This window comes from Hesperophylax consimilis, chromosome 4 (assembly GCF_061612785.1).
Source record: "Hesperophylax consimilis isolate HC1 chromosome 4, BYU_Hcon_1.0, whole genome shotgun sequence".
Lineage (NCBI taxonomy): Eukaryota > Metazoa > Arthropoda > Insecta > Trichoptera > Limnephilidae > Hesperophylax > Hesperophylax consimilis.
This window is the reverse complement of record NC_142839.1, coordinates 32,894,971-32,920,466: the sequence shown is the minus strand read 5'-3', so window position 1 is coordinate 32,920,466 and position 25,496 is coordinate 32,894,971. Positions and strand designations below refer to the sequence as shown.

The 25,496-nt window shown below is 32.0% G+C and overlaps 1 protein-coding gene across 1 annotated transcript in view; it reads right to left on the bottom strand.

The window, feature by feature from the left end:
• Positions 1-1,407: 1,407 nt before the first annotated feature.
• Positions 1,408-25,496, bottom strand: part of LOC149424584 (alpha-tocopherol transfer protein-like) — a 33,064-nt gene continuing 8,975 nt past the window's right edge. Inside the window, exons 2-6 of the mRNA XM_089630886.1 lie at positions 14,116-14,210; positions 12,465-12,618; positions 8,478-8,671; positions 4,745-5,006; positions 1,408-1,850 (exon numbers count right to left, since the gene is read on the bottom strand). Of these exons, the coding sequence (XP_089487012.1) occupies positions 1,801-1,850; positions 4,745-5,006; positions 8,478-8,671; positions 12,465-12,618; positions 14,116-14,210 (755 nt within the window). The 3' untranslated portion in view covers positions 1,408-1,800. The remainder of the gene's footprint in view (positions 1,851-4,744; positions 5,007-8,477; positions 8,672-12,464; positions 12,619-14,115; positions 14,211-25,496) is intronic.

Here is a 25,496-nt window from a genome sequence, read left to right as displayed (position 1 = left end):
ATTTTATTAGTCCAGACGTTATACATACAAAAAAACACACCTACACTTTTGAAAAAAAAATAATGTAAGAAATTAGGCAATTAAGTGAACTAGGAAACATATACATTCAAAAAAATTGTTACAAAACCAGTAATTATATCAAAACATCAACCACTCTAGCGATTTTTGGCATATTATTTATTCATTTATCTATATGTTCTACGGTCATGCGGGCTTTTACAAACATTTGAAATACATAATAGTTTAGTGCAACAGTAATCAAGAAATAAAAGTTTGCTATTAATTATACATGTAGAAATTCTCTGCGGAAGAAGTGAGTATCATGCTTAACTTGGTTATTAACATTATTTAGGTATTTTACTATACTTATATAGCCTTCGTGCAGTTGAACACATCTACAATTTTTGCAAAACTATGGCCAACTGCACGTAATCTAGGTACAAGCGAGTATCTAAATTACTCATTCCTGATAATGTTGTTGAAATTCGATCGAGTAGTTCTTGTTGGTATGTTGAAGGTGATTAGGATTAATAAATCAGGACTGTCTATAATTCCATTAACTATCTGAGAGTTTAAAAAAAAATTATTCTTAGAAGTTGTAATTTTATAGTTTCTATTGGTATAGTGATTTTATAGTTGATATATCTTTTTACTGAATTTTTTCGATGGAATCTGAGTGGATTTTATAGGGAGGGGACCAGTTAGAAGAAGTATACTCAACTTAATTAAAAAACAATATAAGATTTTTAATGTTGTTGATTTTTTGAATTCTCTGCCATTACGGAGAATTGAAGCCAAGTATTTTCAATCCTTTATTTGTTATTGTGCTGACGTGTAAAAATAATTAAATTTTCAAAAAAAAATGCCAAGATCATTTATTTCATTTACAGAGCTAAGAATAACATTGTTATTTTTATCCTAAAAATCTTATTATGTGAAATTTACTAATGTTTAAAGAAAGTCTGTTAAGTTTGCACCAATCTTGTAATTTATTTGAATGTGAATACAATCATCTATAGTTTTTATTAGTTTAAAAAACTTTAGATGTTCTGCGAAAAGCAACACTTTAACATTATTATCAAATACAGTAAAAAAAAGTATTGGACCTAAATGCGACCCTTGAGGTACACCACTTATGGCCATGAATTTGTATGACAGGTTAGAATTATATACTATGCCAAGTTTGCAAAAACTTTTTGGGTGACCGCTTTCCATAATGGGAAAATTTATAAAACCAAAAAATATAGAAAAAAGGTGAAATGTAGGTGGGATTTATTGGCTTTAAACCGTAGTAAGCAGTTTTATATGTTTCCATATCAATATTTTGAGGAACTGTATTTTTGAAATATCATGGTAGCTGTGTATATAGTGTGTATATATATATATATATATATATATATATATGATCACCGTGCTGAATTATATTTAAATTTCTATCCACTCGAGCGATTGGTGTCATATATATATATGACACTAATCGCTCGAGTGGATAGAAATTTAAATATAATTCAGCACGGTGATCAAAAATATTTAAAATATTATAAAATCACATTTTCATTGCTTGCCTTAAAAATCTAATTATTTAAATCAGTGCCTAAGCATAAACGTGTGTAACATTTATGTAAGTACCTATAATTATTTATATCAGTAGGTGCCTAAACATAAACCTATGTAATTATTATAGCAGTTAAAAATCATAAAAACTTAAATCATTAAAAGTCATGGTACTTTGACATGGTATTAAGGAAATATCACACAAATCTTGTTAATAAGATAGTAGGTAGGTAGGTATGACCATAGTTATAACGATTCTTTCGCCAATTTCTTATTGTAGCCAAATTTGTCAGCTCCTGAAAAACAAGTATTTAAAATTATTTCCATTGTTATTTGCGGGTGGGTACAATAAATAAATTGCCATACTGCAACAAGAAAAAGTTCAATAACGATAAAGATTTTTTAGAGTAGTTTTCTATAGTTGTTTCCAAACTTCCATATGTGTTTTTGTTTTAATATTTTAGAATTTTTGCAAAAAAGGTGTGTATCGCGTCATGTTGGTATAACGCATAATTCAAAGGGGTTATGTTGCAAAAGTAATGCACTTATTATTATTATATAATACGGAACTCCAGTCCTTCTTTATTATTTTTAATCAAATACCAATATATATTTTTAAATTGTTATAATCAAAATATTTTTCAAATTTTTGGTTTTTCTGATCTCCCGAAAATGCATCAAATACGCGGGTTGTCTATGTGACGTAACCAGTAACAAAAAGCTTATGTTTTACTTCAACAGGCACCGTATTCTGTATGGCGGCGTCGAGAGTCGAGAAATTCTATCTAACCGCTTTTGATATAAAAGAACACTAGGTAAAACATCTAAACAATATAAATCATGTTCAAGCAGTTCAAAATTCTCTTGTTAAATTATTAGCTCATAAAAGTTTATATGAACAAAGGCATAATGTTCCACACCTTTATCAAAATCTGAAAATCCTCTCGGTAAGAGCAATTATGTGGTATAAAATAATTTTTCAGCACATAAATAGCCCTATGTACATAAATAGACTGGAACACACTTACAATACTCGATTTACATTAAATGAAGGACTAATCGTACCAAAGCATGTAAACAAATATGGAAAAAGAACGCTAGACTACATGATACCAAATTGTTTAAATATGTTACCTGCAGAAATCAAAAAATGTACAAATATAAAAAGAATTTTTTTGTTGAAAAATTGGCTAGCTGAAAGAAATAGTTTGTACTAGACTCCAATACAAACTATTTCTAACTGCATACGCTTTAATTGTTTTTTGTTTTTTTATTTTTATTGTATTACACCTCTCATGATATGAATGTATACATTTGATATAATCTGTTTAAGTTAAAAGCACCCAATGACAAACTACTTTAAAGTAGTTTATTGGGACTTTTTGATTTTTGTATATTATTTTGATATTTAATAAAAAAAAAAAAAATAAAAAAAAAAAAATCTCTTCACTACAGTTATTGTACTCTACCAATGTGCAAAAATACATCCGTGACCGCTCCTGGTAAACAATTTCAGTCTTCCAAAACCTGCACTGCTACGAAAACAATGGTATGATGCCATCAAGATAACAAAAAAATGCTCCTTTTTCTCTTTTGTCTAAAGTCGACTGCATTTTGTTGCGAGGATTATTTGTGATGCAACCACAAAATAGTGTAATTTAGGTGATCTGATAAATGCTTGCTACAAATTTTATCTATATCGTACTTGTAAGTTTGATTACCCCTTGGTATTTCAACTGAATATTTTCTTTCATGAGCGTTTCTAGAATTTTTCCTCTGTGATACCATTCCGTTGTCAAATGAGATGTTAATGAATCTCATTGTGTGGTACCCATTATTATGTTAGAATGATTATAATCAACAATAATAATGTCATATATGTACATTAGTTTGGTAGCAGATTACCAAATATTATTATCAGTTATTAATTTATTTAAATGTGTTATATTGTTTAGGTTTTGTGAACATACTTAGAAGCGGGGAATTTTTATAAAACCTAAATAATATAACACATTTAAATCAATTAATAACTGCGACATCATTATTAAACAATTAAGATAACATTAATGTGGGGAAAACAGACTTCGAAATCCCACCACAGAATATGAAATGTATCGTCACAATTATTTTATCAGTAAATCGGTTTAACCGGTAATAAATCATTTTAAATTGGGAGGGGGTAAAATAGAATCATATTAATAAGTCGTCTAAACGTGGCTAAAACCACAGTTTTAAAATAGCCTTAAAAGTCGAAATAGCTGTAACAATAACAAAAACCAAAAAATACTTGCAGAACTTAATAATTAAATTTGAATTTAATTAAATTAAAAAAAAAATTAAATGGAGTTCTACGAATTAAACACAAAAACAATAAATATAGGATGTTCTAATGTGACGGTGTTTTATTCACTTATAAATGACGACTTTAAATTCTACGTAAAATAATATATAATAAAATTTAATTCAGAATTAGCGTTTGTTCATCTACATGAATTTATTTGTTGGCCATACTATTTTTCACTAGAGTTTCTTATTCATATCTCTAATCGAGAATAAAATGTACTTGTAGATATTGCATATAATTTTAAACCTACTGAATTCCTTTCGTTTTGCAGGCAGTATATCAGTCAATTCCTTAGAATTTTTGTACATAAATGGTTATCGTTCTTCAAAATATTGAATATCGCCTACTATTATAGTGTGGCACGAACTTTCACATCACGTTAATAAGGAATTTTAGTGAAAAATATTATGGCATAAAAAAAATATAAATCAACAAACAAACATATAAATCAACAAACAAACATATCGATCAACAAACGCTGATTCTGAATTTATACGTTGTATTATTTATTATTATACGTAGAATTAATAAATGGTCATAAAAAATCTTGTATACACCACTATTTAATCAAAAAGGATCGACATGTTTCGAAACCAATGTTTTCAGAATAAAAAAATCATTGGTTTCGAAACAAATTGATCCTTTTTAAGTAAACAATAGTGTATAAAAATATTTTGTTTTCATTTAATTAAATTAAAGTAGTTTACCAATTGTAATTGAAGAAGTAATACATATTTATTCAAAAAGAGCTTTCACTTTGCCCCAGGACAAGCTGTAGATAAACGATATATTGTAATCATTACATCGGGTTTCCTAAATTATTAAAAATCATATTTGGTTACTTACTTGCATAATCTTCTTCATATTTACAAAGCAGATCGCATAACAATGATCCAGCCAGCTCAGGCATGTCCATTGTTCCTCCGAACTCTGGTCGCAGTGCGTTGGCAGGGATGAACTTCATGAGAGAAGCTCTGTTTTCCCCGTGGAAGTGGATTCTGTTCCTCAGCTTGGCTCTGAGGAAAGGTTTGAAGAGGGCGAACACCATGTTGAATATGTAGGGCTGGTTGACTATGTGGACGCCCTTCAGTCTTAGAGGAATGCACTCCTGGAAAGTTAACATTATAACATGAATTAACAATTAATATGAATCACCAATATTCTTTAATGGCCATTAAAAAGTTTTTATATCATTAACAGGACAATCTTCCTCTTCCCCAACTCCTTCCCTTCCCCACTACATGTACACATACTACATAGTCTGACTGATTCCAGGCGGTTAGGAGCAGTTGGAACTCTCGTGCGGTATTCACATAAAAGGAACAAAATCACTGAAGGGATAAATAAACAGAAGTGTATTCTGGACGTATATGTGTGCCTAGTGAATACACATTTTTTTCTTACTATTGTGAGAGAACAGGCTCCGATGAATCAGTGCAAACGAACGTCACAAAAAACGTGTCTACCTGTGTTTTTTTCTAAGTAACAAAGAAGAAACAAGATTATCCTTCTGACAAAATAATCAAAAATTAATAAAAAGAACACTCTTTATTCTACGTCCGGACCTTCTTGGAAAAGAGGTATCAAAAAGCCAACAATATTGATCCTTTTTATAATACAAAAGGGCTACGATCTTTTAAGATGCTTGGGAAATTGCAAACAACACAGATAATATTATCGTCAAAGATAAGTAAAGGTTTTATTATAATGATGTATGTATTTTCTTCCTTTTTTGTAAGAAATAGAGATAACAATTTCTTCGTTGGGATCTCCCGTGCTAAGGATTTCATTTACATATTATTAAAACTTAGTAGAACACGGAGAAAAATGAGTATCTATCGCTAATTATTGGTAATCCGGGTGAAAACATCGTGATATGTATTCGTATTTTACTAAAAGTTCTAAGTATCTCAGGAAACCAATTAATTCATTAATTAAGGGCCTGAAATCCTGTTTTTTAACCGGATTACTAATAATTTTAAGGGATTCTTAATAAATTAGCAATACTCATTTTTCTCGGCGTTTGTATAATATGAAGTCATTTTAAATATATTATGTAGTGTTTTTTTCTGAAATAATTATAAATAGTAATAATAATAATTATTATTATATAACAGTTTGAGTGATTTCGGTTTCAGTCTATATTTGGTGTTAATATGTTTTCTATTTATAATCTCCCTATGATTTTTTCCTGCTTTTTATTTACAATTAAATGTTATAATATTGTTGTGAGTTTTGTTATAGACCGTACAATAGATGAATGCTGCATCCTTTTAAATGATGGTTTATTACGTCAATTTATTGCTATGATGCTTTTTCGTTACCGATATGAGTTTAATCAAACTCACAGCAGATAACGATATGATTTTTTTTGTAACATTTAATATTTTTTATCACCGGAAATAGAATTCATTGTGTAATAAGGATACTCAAATGTTTTGGTGTCCATTGTTATGAAGTTTGTTTAATGAAGAAGAAACCGAATACGCTTAAACCTTCAGGCCTCGGAAGGACATTACTAGCCACAAACATCATATTCCATTAGAGGTTCTGAAGGACAAATCTGATCGGGGCGACCATACATTATAATAAGCATTATTATCTTTTTGCTATAATGCGTAGACATGTGATTTTTTCATCATCGGAAAGATAAATAATTATTCTTCTCAGTTTGTCTCAAATATTCATACGTAATTAGATGAATAAAATAAAATTAAAATGTCAAAGTTCTTAATTATGAATTGGCGGTATTTTTTCATTGAGAGTTAAAAAAATATTTAATTTTTTTATTGTATAAACTGCATAAAAAATTATGTGACAATTTTCTTACTAATTGCCTACACAAAAGGAATGTGATTAATGAATAACGAATTCTTTCAAAATTATGGACGTTTCGAATCAAAATGTCCCAATAATAACATTTTCATGTTTGATATTAAAAATTATCTTTTTAGAAATACCAATTTGTATTAAAGTACAAACATTTCGAAGATAATTTTATCTTGTTTCTAAAATTGTATTTCTTTTTAAAACAATTTCAAAAATAAGCCATATGAAGCACATTTTAGATACCTCGAGAGCGTATCGAAATTCCATTAAATTTCACCATGTCGTTGGGACTTGTTGATAAAAATACGTTAAAACCTGAAGGGTTAATATATTGAATCTAACCAAACCTAATATTTCAACAAAGTATAATAATGAAATAGATGCGTATTTCCAAAGTGATAATAATTACGTTGAATTATTGTCATGGGTTTTAAAAAGATTTTACCAACACTATAACTATGTGAGAAATCCTTATTGTCATTACAGATGGCCTAGTTCCTAGAGAGTCAATGTTGCCCAAGTTCTCAGATTTAGTTTTACGTCGTACGGACAATACTTGGAATCGTCATTTTCCCAGCACTGTAAAATCTTCCGCACAACATCTTACAGCAGGATGACCAGTACATAATTTCTTTATTGTTTTGCGCACCGCGAAATAGTACGCAAATAGTACCTACGTAAAGAACATTCAAGTAAGGCCAGCGATCTGGGAATTTCCCATCGGTCAGGGCCGGAATTCACGTATATTATATTAAATAGTTCGCTATTTATTTCGAGTTTGAACCTTAGCTTATAAAATGAATATTGAGTTTTCTCACTAAAAAAAGGTTGAAACAAACAAACGAACTGGTCTAAATAAAACTACCGATTTGAGAAAGAATTCAGTGACTGAATTGGTAGATCTCAGGTCAATGTAATCATCTGATTTGAACCCGCGGAACATCTCGTCCAGGGTGATTTCAATTCACTACAAAATTTATAAGAATCATTACCACAAATAATAACTGTAAGATATTCATGTTTATACGATTTATATTTGCAAAACTCTAAAAGTAAGTTTAGTGTACAGCACCGGAGCGCCGTAAGTTAAAAATTAATTCAGAATCAACTAACGGATAGCATTTGCGCAGCAGGCCAAATTCCGCCCTGGGGTATCGCGCTGTGTTGCTTGTGATATAAGTCAAGATGTCGCCTGTAACTAATTCACTAATATCTTGACAAAGCTGGAGGTAAACTGGTAGATCTGGTTTAGCGAGAAACCTGCAGCACCACCCCTTCCAGCTACGTATTGACTTATTTTTTATTATATTTGTAGCGGCATGCTACGAGATCGAGATCAAAATCGAGCCGTCAAGATCCACATCATCTTCGGCTCTTACTTCACAATGGAGCACCTGGAAGACCCATGGTCTTCACCAATGCTAAACATCACTCACAAGTCCGGTCTCCACCAACGCGGTGGACAACCACCGACTTCATTGCTATAAGCACACCACCACCGTTCATCTCCGATTCATACGGTGTTGACCATCGTCTTGGAAGATTCGCCATCGACTACTTCCACCGCCAAGTGTCAAGCCTCGGTCTGGGGAATTTGCCACCGATCACGTCCACCAACAGTGTCGAGCATCGGTTCGGAGTCATCTCTGCAACTTCACGGACTACTCAATAAACACTGTGATATTACACATGTCATTCCTCTCTGCCTACCCTCACCCAAATAGTATTATGTTAGAGGAAGTGAAGTCACCTGTATCCAGTCCACCACCATCTTTGCGAAGCTGGGGGTGAACTGGTAGACGTGGTTGAGTGAGAAGCCGCGCATGTCCAGCAACACTACCACCCCTCCCAGCTGCGTGTTGGGCTCTATCATGGCGGCCTCCAGCGCGATCTGCACCCCGCGGAACATCTCGCCCAGCGAGCACAAACTCGGCTTCCATTTTGCTATAATATGAAATAACATTCATTATCCTCCCCATTCTAATATTTACAAATACAAACAGGACCGTAATCTTAATTTGCCATTCATGAAATAAATCCATCAACTGAAGTTGCTTACTTGAACCAGTAATGAATGGATCTGTTTGTGGCTAGCTGGTATCTAGCTTCATCAGCGCAGTATATCGTCAACACTTGATGTAATGCATTGCCTTTGATAAAGCAAAAGTTTAACAAATATATCAATTTTTTTTTGTTCGTGCAAAGTCATCAAGAACCTACCTTTATTCCATAAATAGTGTTGATTTACTGGTGGAATTGAAAAAATTGTAGAAAATTATATAGATAATCATTTTGTTTCAGTCTCGAAAAATTTAACTTACTTATTACTAGAATATACGCATTGCGTTCATTCTTTTTTTGAAAAGATGAAAATCAGTACTTTATCAATGTAATGATTCACATCGTTATTATTTTTTCGCATCCGAGGAAATGCAAATAGAGATGATGTAATATTTAATCAACAATGAAGGTGACCTGCAAGCAACATTTTTTCTAAGAACCTGAAGGTAAAAAAAAATACTTTCCTTATTTAAATAAGCTAACAAATATTACAAGCATCCGGGAAAAACCAGATACTGTAAAATCAAGGCTTAAAAGTGTGACATCTTAAATGACGCACATTTCTGAAAATACTGACACATTCACAGACATAGGAATTAATAGACGAGAAGATAAAGGCGAGGGGTAAAATCAACTGTTGAAGAACGAAGGGAGTGAAGATGACTGTGATTCGTCAATAAATCAATCTGACAGTAAATAGGCATCTCGCATTATAATATCACCATTTACTTCTTAAAAGTAAAATCTGCTTTGAATGAATAGACATTTTTACATGGGAGCGCAAATTACTCGCCACGTTATGAACAAATTTGCGAAGTCCAAATTCGGCAAAGTAAATTTCTTCTGTTTGCAGCGTCGTAGTTAGTTTCAGAGTATTTAGTTAAGACCCTTTTACGAATGTTCATAATTTACTTACCCCAGTAAACAGCGACAAGCACACTTGACAACGGCTATATTATTACTCTAAGCAACGGCCACATTCGAACAATGATCTAGGGTTGTCACAACCGCTTTTTTTCCTATTAATAATAAAATAATGTAATTATCACTTTTAATTAAAATTAATTTACGCGAATTATTTCAAACATTATTTCATCACAATAATACGTAGCATTTACATTATTATTTGCTCCTTGTTTTTGTAGATACTCTCAGTATCGCCCCAACTACTTGAAATGGCTTTAGGCGTGTTCAGTGACCAGATTTACATAGCTAGATACTTCTCACCACCACATAGCCAGGTGTGGGGTATTATTTGGGAGTATTTTGTCGATGAAGGTGCTTTTTATTTATTTTTTGGGTATAATATTTGCATTTTTTTAGGTACATTTAAGCATCATAATATGTCTGCAAGAAATTAGTAAGACAGTATTATATACACCGACATAATAACAGTATTCTAAGACTATGCATAATATTATTAAAAAATATACGAGTTATACATATAAATTATGTATATATAAATATATACGGACAATGGAAGAAATCAAAAGAAAAAGACAAAAGGGTTAATAATTAAAGTATATTTGTGAGAACAGCATCCAATAAACAACTTACAGGGGTTTAAATAATGTACAAAAATAAAAGCACAGTTTAAGAGAAAACAACATGTACAATAGTTATATTATCGATGCTAGATAAATAATAACAGCTGAATAAAAATATATTTTAAAGATGAACCAACATAGAAAGAAGGTATTAATCTGTTGACTGTGATGACGCCCGTGTCCGTGAGAAAAATTACAAATCATAGATATGAAGGTCTCCGTAGTCGAGGGGTAACGCTCTCAACTAGCAAGCGGGAAGTTTCGGGTTCGAAACCCAGCGTGCAAATAAAATTTTTATTTGATTAATTTGAATTATTTCACGATTTACTAATTTAAAATAATTTAAAGGATGTTTGCGGCACGTTCTAAAGTGGAAGATAATATATTCCAACGCCGTCAAAGAAGCTGCGTTTATCAAATAAAAAATATTTCCTAAAGAAATATTTAGCGCAAGCGATTCTGGCCGTATTATTCATACAGTTCCTTTGTAAACACGGGTTAAAATTGATTTAAAAAAAATCTTCGATTTTAGTTTGGAGGACTCCGGAGTCCCTCCCACAGTTGATAGGTTAATAATTGAATATGATCGAAAACAACGTAATACCATAGACATATGAATATTAGTAGACCTGCCCTAAGTGATTAAAAGCGTATTATCCCCACTCCCCATACCGGTTCCATTGGAGCCGGCTGGGCTCGCGTATGGCCTCAAGTGAAATTTGAAAACGTGACGTCATCATTCTTGTGCGAACTATGGTCGAGGCATCATCGGTTCATTTTACGAAATAACACGGCAAAATGTTGACTTGTGATATGAAAACTTGTAAAAATAGATGTGAAAAAGAGAATAAACCCAATTGTCGTATTACATTCCATAAGTAAGCATTATTTTACTTTATTTTAAGCTTATTCACACCGTATTATATGGATCAGTTTTAGAAACACAATATCACATCACAATGTAGCGATTCTCAAGTGTGCTCATCGTTGTTTACTGGGGTAAGTAAATTATGAAACATTTGTAAAAGTCTCTTAACTAAATACTCTGAAACTAACTACGACTCTGCAAACAGAAGAAATTTACTTTGCCAAATTTGGACTTCGCAAATTAGTTCATAACGTGGCGAGTAAAAAAAATAAATATATATATATATATACATATTTTATCAAAGCGCAAAAGGCGAAGGCACATCCCTGATTCTTGTGGACACGGCTTTGTTGTTCGCGTCCATCGCGTGATAGTATATGTTTCTAAAACTGATCTATATTATACGATGTGATAAGCTTAAAACAAATTAAAATAATGCTTACCTATGGAATGTAATACGACAATTGGGTTTATTCTCTTTTTCACTTCTATTTTTACAAGTTTTCATAGCGCAACCGACCATTTTGCCGCGTTATTTCGTAAAACGAACTCGACCGTAGCTCGACGCTAGTTCGAACAAGAATGATGACGTCACATTCTTTTGATTCATGGGAAGCCATACGCGAGCCCAGCCGGCTCAATGGAACCGGTATGGGGAGTGGGGATAATACGCTTTTAATCACTTAGGGCAGGTCTACTAATATTCATATGTCTATGGACACATTCTAAATTAGATAGATACCTTTGTAAAATATGCGTACGAAATCATATGGGCAAAATTCTTATTTACCTCTTTAGAAGCCATATTTTAAGAGATTGTCACTGACGTCCAAGTTAAACAAATATGTATACCTATTTAAAGTTTTAAGGTGCGAGATTCTTAAATTTGAAAGTAAATTTTGTTAAAAATTGGTTTATTGGATTGAACTAAAACCATGAGACTAAAAACGGTTTTTTTTAAATGAAAAGTATGTAAATCAAATTTAATAATGTTAATAACTGTTTCGGCGATCAAGGCCATGATCAAACTTTGTTTATGACATATTGCCACTCTGCCTTGTCATTGACATTGTCACAATGCCACTAAGACAAAAATAAAATTTAAAAAAAAAAACAAAATACTTTCAGAACTTTATAATAACTTTAAGTATATTTAATTAATTTTTAAATATTTTTAAATTAAATGCGTATATTTAAGTGAAAATCTGTAATCTGTTTACAGAATTGAGAATAAAGCTTTTGAAATAAGCCAAAATCTTACCTCCAGATTGAATTTTCATAATTCTGGAACCGTTTGCATCCCTCACCTCTTGGAACTCTATGATCCCCTGTTTCAACATGTTCTTGTCCCGACTGGGGGAGAGGCCGTCGCAGTACTGGGGGTGCTTTTGCTTAAACCTGTAAAACCTTTGCATCTGCAATAACACCAACATTACTAAATTATTGTTGAACTTTCAAATATCATTGAAGAAAAGGATAATGAAAATAAATATAAACAAATATGAAACAGAACCAGACACGGACAAATAATAAACATGTAACAGGGAATCGAACCCAGGTTTTCTGTCTTACCGAGACAACGCCTCAACCAACTCGGCCATTGGGACCTAATTGTTTAACATCATGTTCTTTGATCTCTTCTTTCAAATTCAGAATTAACGATATTATCTTGAACTAATTTTTATTTTTATATTTTGTTTACATTTAGTAGTATTATCTTTTTCTTAAATGATTAATATTGCATTGATGGGTAAAACATTCACAAGTTATTCCAACAATAACTTGTGAATGAAAAGTTCCACAGGGTTCACACCTCGGCCCAATCTTATTTATCTTGTTTATAAATGATCTTACAAAAATATTTCAAGATGTATCCATCTTTCTTTTTGCTTGTGACCTCAAATTTATAGAACTATTCAAAAAAATTACCATTGCAACATTCTTCAAGACAATATCAACAAATCATTAATTTGGTGTAATACAAATAGACTTTACTTAAATATCTCAAAATTTCAAATACTTAGATTTTCTCGAATAAAAAATCTAGTGATTTTTGATTACAACATTGATAACAATGCTCTTGAGACATTAACACAAATCAAAGACTTAGGCATCACTTTTCAATCAAATCTTTCATTTGTTAACCACATAACAGAAATCTCTAATAAGGACTTAAAAATGTTCGGATTTATAACTAGGCTAACCAGAAATTTTGACAATATAAAGTGTATTAAATTGTTATATTTTGCCTATGTAAGAAATCAACTTGAGTACGATTCTCCTGTCTGGAACCCATATTATAATATACATGTACAAGCTGTTGAAAGAATACAACACAAATTCTTACGTTTTATAAATTTTAAAATGGGTATTGCAGCAATTATGTTGAACTACAACACTCTGTTAAATTATATGAATACGCTCAAATTGTCAGACAGAAGAATTTTCACTGACTTGGTTTTTCTATTGCTAGAATTGATAAGATTCCGAATTCAACAACGTAATACTATAAGTCAGGATTTATTTCAGTGCAGAATTGCCCAGAATTCTAATGGAGGGAAACAATTATACCAAGTCAGTGGACATCTTCAATTTATCTTTAAACAAATATAAAATGTTGTTAGTGAAGCAATTGAGTTATGTACAATAAATAATGTATATTTCTTAATATTCATATGTAAAAGCCCCGAAAAAGGGAGTTAATTAATAATAAATAAATAATTAAACTTTTATTTTTGGAACCGCTCAAGAATCCAACTGCTCCCAACCGTCTGAAGCCAGTGAGGCTATGGCATCCCCAATTAGGGTATGCTGTGAGGCTGAGGGTAGTGGAGAGGAGAAGGAGATGGGAAAGAAGATGGTGGGACAATATTACAAAGTTTGTTATTTTAAGAAGAATACGTTTTTATTACCTGCGCAAAAGCACTCGTAGCATAGAATTTGCAGGGCCTCAGAAATTTTATTAAGTAATCATCTTCGTCCAAAGGTACGTCGAAATTTAGTTCCTCTGAAAACAAAATACGAAAAAATCAGTCACAAAGTTTAAAGGATTATTTTTCATTACAATCATGTAAGAATTTTTAAAGTTACCAATATATCTTTTTTTTCGTCACTCGTTATCAAATTTAGATATTACTTATTTCATCATTAAAATTATTGTAACTACGCAAATAAAAACAATTTTTTTAATGTAGCAAATAAATTCAATAAAAGTTTCCTATGGTGGATTGTTATAACCGTAACTTACATAATGTACGTTTATTAAACATCATGCTATTGTGTACTTTAATTAGGTACAGAAACACAAATTAACAAATAATTAACACGTCTGTTATGTCAGTACTAAGATATTGCGCCATTTCAGTGTTTAGCATAGACGTTACACGTTGAATAGAGATTCTAGTTGGAAAATCTAAAAATTATTAAGACAATCCACTTACTTTACTACAAAGGCAATTTTCATCAATTTTAAGACATTTTTACCTATACACAGTATCTGAAAAGTCGTAATACATTCGGGCAATCGGTAAATCTATGTTACATTTGGAGTCGATTTCGTTGTGTAACTTTTTTTTATTTGATTTTTCGTTTCCAAGTAAATCGGGTCCGAAGTTGGAATATTTTAGATTATTTTTTTATAAATCGGTCGCTAGGGGCTCACATGTATAAGTTGCTTAATGCATTTTAAAATACTTCCAAGCATAGAAGCAAAAAAAAATAAAGTTAAACGCAGAGTTAAGTGCAGACGAGAGACTTTAGTTGCGGAGACAGTTGCAGTCATAAAATCATTATGGACTTGCTATTGAGGTGCCAAGAGAGACTTTTTAGTTGCGGCTACCAACAACCGAATTCAAATTTTACACATACTACCATATTTTTTTACTTAATTACTTACTACCCAAACTGATCAATTTTGTAAGATTTGCTTGAAATAAAATATGTACTTCAAAAATTGAATTAACTACTTACTTAGTAATTTTGTAGCAAAAAATATTGTGTGTGCGCACTCAATTTGGCGACTGCGACGAAATAGTTGCCGCAACTAAAGACTCTCGTCTGCGGGCTTGGGTTAGTGTTCATTTCAAACAAATTTTCTTCTGTTTGTTAAATCTATAAAATATGTTATTTATTTGACCTTTTTCGCTTTATACATAGGTTCATAAAAGTAGGTTTATCCGAATGGGTGATTATTAGTTCTTAATTTTTTTTCTTTTTAGATTATCTTTTACATTTTACATTCCATGTTCCGTTTTCTTGTACATCATAATTGAAATAAAATGTCATTGATATTTGATGTAGTTAATAGATTTCTTAATTGTCGTGAAATTCACTTTTTTTTTAAATTGTTGCTTTTGTTATTTGCAATATTTTACTTTTTAGTATTGCCAAATTACATTTCTCTTCATCGCGTGCAAAAAGAATAGATACTTTAACAATAGTTATAGTTACCTCATAGTATTCTATAAGTAAACATTTCAACATGCTTGTCAACTTTAGCACGAAGTTTTACAACATGGGGGAGATGGTAACGGTGACCGGATAACTCATCAAAATGATAATTCATCACATCTTTAAAAAGTTATATAAAGTCATGGACAGTGATGAAACAAAAACTTCATTAACTGGGTTAATTAGGATAGGTTAGGTTAAGATTTTTTTTTCATCGTTTCTAATGACTTTATATCACCTTTTTTTTTAAATGTGTTGAATTGTCACTGTGTTGACTTATCATGGAACCAAAATAATTTTGCGTGAAATCTGATTTAACCATCATTGAATAATATATCACATAAATTGGTTTTTGACCACTATAGTTTTATTGTCACTCTACCGGTTTCGGAAGAACCCTTCCTTCATCAGGAGAATATTAAAAACTGATCTACTACACAAAATATTGACATATATATACAAAAATGTTAAGTGTTTGAGGGAGGGGTGGACAAAGTGCAAGGGGTAAAACAAATTTATGTGTTTTTATTGTAAATTATGATGAGCCACAAAGTGAATGCTTTTTACAATTACGGAATAATATATCGTTGAAACTTGCTGGGGTTCTTACATGGCACATTTAAATAATATATCGTTGAAACTTGCTGGGGTTCTTACTTGGCACACTTAAATAATATATCGTTGAAACTTGCTGGCGTTCTTACTTGGCACACTTAAATAATATATCGTTGAAACTTGCTGGCGTTCTTACTTGACACACTTAAATAATATATCGTTGAAACTTGCTGGGGTTCTTACTTGACACACTTAAATAATATATCGTTGAAACTTGCTGGGGTTCTTACTTGGCACACTTAAATAATATATCGTTGAAACTTGCTGGGGTTCTTACTTGACACACTTAAATAATATATCGTTGAAACTTGCTGGGGTTCTTACTTGACACACTTAAATAATATATCGTTGAAACTTGCTGGGGTTCTTACTTGGCACACTTAAATAATATATCGTTGAAACTTGCTGGCGTTCTTACTTGACACACTTAAATAATATATCGTTGAAACTTGCTGGGGTTCTTACTTGACACACTTAAATAATATATCGTTGAAACTTGCTGGGGTTCTTACTTGGCACACTTAAATAATATATCGTTGAAACTTGCTGGCGTTCTTACTTGACACACTTAAATAATATATCGTTGAAACTTGCTGGGGTTCTTACTTGACACACTTAAATAATATATCGTTGAAACTTGCTGGGGTTCTTACTTGACACACTTAAATAATATATCGTTGAAACTTGCTGGGGTTCTTACTTGACACACTTAAATAATATATCGTTGAAACTTGCTGGCGTTCTTACTTGACACACTTAAATAATATATCGTTGAAACTTGCTGGGGTTCTTACTTGACACACTTAAATAATATATCGTTGAAACTTGCTGGGGTTCTTACTTGGCACACTTAAATAATATATCGTTGAAACTTGCTGGCGTTCTTACTTGACACACTTAAATAATATATCGTTGAAACTTGCTAGGGTTCTTACTTGACACACTTAAATAATATATCGTTGAAACTTGCTGGGGTTCTTACTTGACACACTTAAATAATATATCGTTGAAACTTGCTGGGGTTCTTACTTGACACACTTAAATAATATATCGTTGAAACTTGCTGGGGTTCTTACTTGACACACTTAAATAATATATCGTTGAAACTTGCTGGAGATCTTACTTGGCGCACTTAAATAATATATCGTTGAAACTTGCTGGGGTTCTTACTTGACACACTTAAATAATATATCGTTGAAACTTGCTGGGGTTCTTACTTGACACACTTAAATAATATATCGTTGAAACTTGCTGGGGTTCTTACTTGACACACTTAAATAATATATCGTTGAAACTTGCTAGGGTTCTTACTTGACACACTTAAATAATATATCGTTGAAACTTGCTGGGGTTCTTACTTGACACACTTAAATAATATATCGTTGAAACTTGCTGGGGTTCTTACTTGACACACTTAAATAATATATCGTTGAAACTTGCTGGAGATCTTACTTGGCGCACTTAAATGATATATCGTTGAAACTTGCAGGGGTTCTTACTTGGCACACTTAAATAATATATCGTTGAAACTTTGTGCAGTTCCTACTTGGCACATTTAAAAAAAATGGTGACAGGGTATGTCATCAAAATGACAACTCAACACACCTACAAAAAGTGATATATAGTCATGAAAAGTGATGAAACAAAAACTAGGTTAAATAAGTTACATACGCAACTATTAAACCTTGTTTTTGTTTCATCACTTTTAATGACTCTATATCACTTTTTAAAGGTGTGTTAAAATTTCATTTTGATGAAATACCTATAATGGAACCATTTTTGGTGTATCAGTACCATACAATTTCAATTCTATTTTATAGAATTATATATTTGTCTGCACGGGCCCAAACTCAAAAGCTTATACCATTGTTCCAACTTGTAGGCAACCTGTTAATCATTTATAACAAACTTCCGTCCTTCGTATAATTATAAGCTTTATGGGTTTTCTCAATAAGATCTTGCTTTCGCTGTTGCTGCGCTTATTTGTAGTATCTTCATAATTATTCTCTTTTAATTTTATGTTATTGTATAACCATGTAAAACCAAATCTGATGGTATTATCAATGTTTGTACAGTTTAGGATTTTTGTAAACAAATCAAAAAATAAAATTTCAGCTTTTACAATTTACGAAAAATTTTCAAAAAATTTCCGGGTGCAGAAATTTTCCAACATACAAAAATTATTATTTTTTATGAAAATTTCCCGATTTTATTTTCCGAGGTACGAATTTCAGATTTTCCAAATTTCCTAGAGAACTTTTTTCTGAAAAGTAATAATTTCCCAACTTGAAAATTTAAAAAAAAGTTCACATAATTTCAAAAAATATATTCTTAAAAAAAATCCGGACTTATTTTTAAACCTATTTTCACATTTTCCTAGAAGAAATAAATTCAAATATAAAAATTGAAAAGAAAAATATCTTACATATGAATCCAACTTTTGGAATCGGTTCCTTTTGGATAAAAATTAGAGCTCCTTTAAAATTTAGAGCTCTCAAATCATAATGGTTAAAAATTACTCTAGGGGGCGTTGAGTTTTATTGTCAGATAAAAGTAACTCAAATTTTATGTCAAAATACAATTTCGGCGGCGTTCTTTAATTTTTTGAGTTCTTATTCAGTAAATATCTTGGTTAATGGTGTTTGTTACTTAGTAGGAATTAGTTTTCATTCGTCTTGTAAATTCAAATAAACACAGATAAACGACATACATATGTAACATAGTAGGAACATATGTGATAAGTTAATTTTTGGACATTCTAATCATTGTTGTTAGGGGCAAAACTCTATGAGAAAAATTCACTAAATTTCCTATCAAATGGCCGCCTACACGGCCTAACAGCAAAAAAGCCGCAGTGGCAGGTTTTCATCTCCTAATAAAAAAATAGATATATCAAGATAATTATGAAGCATAACTATATTTACTTAATTTAATTTGACAAAGCATAATCAAACATCCTCTTTTTCATAAACAGCTTTCAGTACGGAAATTAATTTATGGTTCTTTGACCTTAGTTAAAATTGCCCATAAAGATTTCTGGTTTTGTAGAAGCGCACACTTGCACCACGACGTGGTTTTTTGTGAATATTAAAAACATCAATTGTAGAATAATTCAAGAATCTAGTATTTTTAATGACGCCATCTTAACAATGTAACCTTCCCGTTGTCTTCTAACATGTCCTTCTTTTCATCTGCTATTAAAATATGTTGTAGCCAAAGAACAACAAACACAAGAAGGATTAGGGTATTAATTTGATTTGATTTGGGATATTCACAGTATTATCGTGATTTATTTTTAAGTTGTTATACCGTATTACGCTTCCTACTTCTTTAGCCAACGTTTCTGACAGTGTTACAGTGTCCCCAAGAAAGATCCTCAGGGAAAACCCAAAACGCATCGAGCACGCCTAATTACGGAGGCAATTGAAATTCACTAAAACCCTATTAATATTAATAGGCAACAATAGAGCTAAGCTTAATACTTCTTGGTATCCGGTACTTCACGACTACGTCAAAACTTAACGGCGAAAACCACATTTATTTAAATAATTATTTTTTTCGAAAACTAGCACCTAAAAAGATTGACACGCGCAGTACGGTATCTCTTTTACATTTATAAATACTTCACTACTATCTACACATCTGCCCGGGTGATGGAAATTGTGATGTCGCTTGTGTAGTACCGCGCTAATGATAAGTACCATAGTAGGTACAAACCTTAAAAACTATTTCGTGCATTTTATTAATTTATGAACTTGTATCTCGCACTGGGGTTATAAAACAAGAAGCAAAAATGGGTTAAAAACTTGGGGTTATTAAAAAAAAGGATATATTAAAAACCCACCTCTTTTTTATTTATGGTTTACCGGGTTATTAACCAGCGACCTCTGAGTGTAGAGCCAAGGATCTTAAAGACGAAGGTTTGCAAAAATCATTGCATTTATAGAGAAAACCGAAACCAACATCTAAATTTTTGAAATTATTTCGTCACACTTATGATGGCAAAACGTCTCACAAAATCATACATAAAGAGAAAGGAACAATTATTCAAAAAAGTACTTACCTACTCAATCGATACAAGAAAACCATAAGAATTCTTCGAAATATTAATCGTTCAGATAACTTCAAGCTTTAAAGCAGGAAAATACAACATTTTAAAATGTATACGTGTAAATACGGAGAACACAATACAAGATTTCTTAAGATTATTTTAATTATTTTTTTTAAGAATATCAACAAATTATTAGTAATCGGGTTAAAAACAGTATTGCAGGTCGTTAACGAATTAAATTATAGGTTTCCTGATTTAGTAAAATATCGTTGCATTGTCACGATGTCGGAACACGTGTTCATACAAATCCTTACATTTTCGCATTTCGTCATTGTATATTATTAAAACAAACGCAGGTGCATAAACACGTGTTCCTATATTATTACGAATTTACTAAAAGTTTATTAGGAAGCGGCCTGTAGTCTTGTTTTAAACCGAGAATTTGAAGAGATTTTTATTTTTAAATAAGTACTTATTTTTGTCCGTATTTTCATTTGCCTCGAAATGGGTAGATCATCCAGTGAAGCATATGAGGTAAGTCAGAATCCTAGTAAGGATCACAGTAAGGATAGCAGTTACATAAATGTAGTTACCTTCAGAAACCAAGAGTATGATATTAACAACGAAGATAATACTTTAGCAACAGCCTAACTTTTCACACGATTGACTATGTGTTTCCTCTCTCCTATGTTCTCTCATGTTTTCTCTTCCATCTCCTCAAAAATACCCACCACACAGCATCCCCAAGGATGACACAGGGCCTGAGAGAAATTATTTTCCTCGTGTGTGGAGTTAGCGGAAAAAAAGACACTGAATTAAAGTAAGTTTTTAATGTCAACTTTTAATGACAACAACAGTGTTGTTGAAAAAAAAAATTGATGTATTATTTATGTAACAACTTACAACCTAACCTTAAATTAGCATACCCGTATAAATTGAAAATGGTAGTCTCAAGACGGTTAGAGCACTCAGTGAAGCCCATCGCCTATGCCATGACAAGTGTATTATTATTACAGTTCATCGGATTATATGCACTAACAAAATTACAAAATTATAAGCACTGTCATAATATCAATTCCAAAATTTCCAATAACAATTCCCAAACATGCACTATGAATGCAAAATATGTAATAACAATGCCAAAATATGCAATAACAATGCCAAAATATGCAATAACAATGCCCAAACATGCACTATGAATGCCAAAATATGCACCATGAATGCCAAAATATATAATAACAATGACAAAATATTCACCAACTAGGCCCAAATATGCTCTAGCAACGCCAAAATGTTTACATAAAATGTTCAAATAAGCACCATCAATATCAAAATTTACACTATTGATGACAAAATATGCACTCTCAATGTTAAAATATACATATATTTTTAAATGTCACATGGAACCGTTTCTTTAGGGATTTTTTAAAAGGCTCAAATATGCACTATTGACCAAAAAGGCTCAACTATGCTTTTTGCATAATATATAAACATGAAAACACATATTCCGATGTCTCATTATTACTATTGTAACAAACATAACAATTGTGAATTTAATGAAACATTTAAATGTCACACTGCGAAGTGTTTTACATTCAATAAAAGAACAATGAATTTATTCGGCTACCTCAGGAGTGACTTTTAAGGTAATTTCACGGTCAAACGAGTTTCGACGCATGGCTTAGAATGTTGCCTCAACAACGGCCCAACACGCAGAAGTAGAACATGGTGCAAGCCGGTGAATGGTGGAGCCGCAGCAGGTTGCATCACGGCTGGCATTAAGAACAACGGTGAGTCTGGGGCACTTATTGAGACATTGGTTACATCAGCGGCCTTCTTCTGAATTTAAGTGCGCAGAGGCGATTGTCTTAGACTGCTATTTTGTTGGAAATAAACAGTAACGTCATCCAATTTCCGTGACAACGGGTTAACAACAAGGCATGCAATACATACATATATAACGTCTTTTTAACCTTGCTGCTAACGTTTAAGACTCTCGACTAGTAATCCGGAAGTCGCGTTTAATTTCCTAGCGTGCGCAATAAACTTTTATTTAATTAATTTGTGTTGGTTAACAATTCATTCACTTTAAAAAATTTACGTCATTTTTGCGGCACTTCAGAGTGGAAGATACTCTCAGTATCCCCCTAGTGAAAGACCGCCTTTCAGAATTGAAACATTGCTTGGAATTGCCTTAGGGATGTTCGGTGGCCAGATCTGAATAGCCAGGAACTTCCCCATCTCCTTCCCCTTACCACTACCTTTAGTCTCAAAACGTACCCGAATTGAGGATGTCATAGTCACATTAGGTCCCAACTGCTGCGAGCAGTTGGGACTATAAATTAATGTATAGTTTCCGTAATGTCGGGTTTTCAAAAAATAAGTTTCCAATTGCTGTGGTTACAAGAATCACGTTTTGCAACGTGTAACTATTTGCTATATTATACAACATACATCGCATATATTATGCATGTTGCTCTTCTTATTTTGTATAGCCTTCTGGCTTTTACAAATAGAACTTCCATTTAGCACGGTATCGAATATGGAAAGCGAGCTAAGATGAGAAATTTTAAGAAAGGACTTTTGTAACCCCCGCTGGATAACACTGGAAATAACCAATAAATATGGTGTATTTTTATTTTTTATTTTGGTACTTTATTTAGTACAATTTAGTAATGTTGGCCTCACTGGGTGGCTTACCCGTGCTGAGGCCGTCTATTATGACCCAAATTATTACCCTATTATGCTCGTTGTATTATGACCCAAATTAATATTTATAATTTTTAATATATTAACATACCGCGCTGTCCAGGCGGGGTTGTGTCCATTCCTTATCCTTGCATATTTAAAAATAATTATTTTTAAATTTCTATAATATACATCGGCAAAATACCTGGCCCCATGGCATGCTTGAAAATCGATTTCAACGAGTTAATATTTAAAATAATTATAGTAATCTATCTAGAAAATTATCTGAAAAAATAAGCGCCACAGGTAAAAAAGGTGTTTATTTTAGTGCTCTAATAGTTTCCTACGTTTGATATCAAATAAATTCATAGAAAATCTATTGACCGGTGCTTTGCCTTTTACAATTATTCCAACAATTGCATCTACATTTTATAAACAACCTTACAACTAAGTAATGAAGTATTAATTCTAATTATTCGATACGCCATGATTTATGGGTATAAGAATGATAGGAACCTATTGCAAAAGATTCGCTGACCCACTCTGTCCGAATGGCTTCAATACTTATTACAATATGATAATTGAACATCAATTTTAATTCATTATGCATTTAACATTAAATTACAACGTAGGTACTGATATTATTGCATTCTCGATCTTACTTAACGTACTGTATATTAAGGTGTAAATGATTTTATAATAGGTATTTAATTAGCATTATGACCTTGATCTGTAATGTGGTCATTGTTGTATGCTTCGTGAAAAGCAAACGCAATGTATTCAATAATAATTGGACAACCAATCAATTCTTTCGTACAAAGCAATTTATTAATAATATTTACCTAAAACGATTCTACTTTGTATTTATATAAGAAAATTTTCTACCTGTAACTGTAAAAAAAAAATTTTTGTGCCAGAGGAAATCACTGAAAGTTTATGGAGACGGGGATCAACAGGGACAAAGGGTAATTTGTAGCAGTTCACTTTTGCTAACAGCTGAAGGGGGTTGAGGGGACTTTGACCCTTTCCTCTGATCAGAACGGCTGTCTGCCAATTCAATCAATTTACCCAATCTTTTGAGGGTACCAATATCCGGAATGGAGTTTAAAGCAAGCTTTTGAATGTATCTAGGCAACATATTGGAGAATCTCTGAAAATGTTCTCCTCGGGTGGCTCAAGAGGCTTCTTGTTTAATATTTTATCCAGATAAGGACATTAGTGATGAAAGTGCCAAGAGAATCATTTGGCGCTTGCATAGTTGACCTCAGCTGCGCAAGGAGTCTACGGTCATAGTCAAGAATTTCATACCTTGAGGCCTACTACAAGATCGTCCTAGGATTCAATAAGAGAGCGATTGACCCTCAGCCAATCAAGAGCAATACCATAAAATAATTCAAAAACGCCTAAAAAAAGATTGAGCTTACTTACGGAAGTAATATAACTAGCAACAATGATATTGAAGATGATGACAGCATATATTACTTAAAACAGTTTTATTAGTGTGCTTGATTACCTGTTGTTGTTTTTCTGTCTCAACACAGGTATATCCTAGTGAGACATACATCGAAAAACACCTGTAAAAAAACCTTAGATTGATAATAAAAAAACCTTGGAGACATAAAACGTTTTTCGAAAAAGCTATTTCATCTGTACTTTTTATTTGCTTCTATTGCAATTTAACTAATTAGCATTTTTTTAATAATTAGGGTTAATGTATGCTTTGATTATTGCGTAAAATAATATTTCGTAGCTGGGGTCAGTGGCAAAGGTGTATTTTAAAAATCCAGAAACGTTTGTTTGAACGAAATGAAATTTTTGATTTGTTCCTGACCTGTTTAGTTCAGTCATTGTTTAATAGTTTTACACACTACAGTTAAACCTTATTTGGCCACATTTTGTCCAATTTGCAAACGCCCGCGAGCTCACGCTGGTCAAAATGTGAGCAATTTGAAAAGATACTTTAAATAAAATTATTGGAATTATTTCATAAGTTTCAGCGCGATAGAATCTTCAATTAATCATAAATCTAACTTAGGATGGTTTTTTTAGGGAATTTGAACAATTCTTCAAATTTAAAAGTTAATTTTAAAGTTTTGTGAAAATTATTTTCAAATTCTGTTATTAATCGAGTTCTCTCAAGTAACTGGCCTATAACGATATAATACCAGAACTTGAATAGGACTATCACAGTAAAAATGAATGTTTAAATTTTATGAAACAACCCAATACAAGACATCAATCGTTAGTAGTTTCACAATCTAGCAATAGATGTCTCGCACCTCTTTTGACTTATTTGTTATTGACGGTGACCGGATAAATCATTATAATTCATCACATCTTTAAAAAGTTATTTAAAGTCATGGAAAGTGATGAATTAAAAACTTTTTTAACTGGGTTATGTAGGCTAGGTTAGGTTAGGTTAGGTTTGGTTTAGTAAAAAAACTTCATCGTTTTCAATGACTTTATTTCACTTTTTAAATGTGTGTTGAA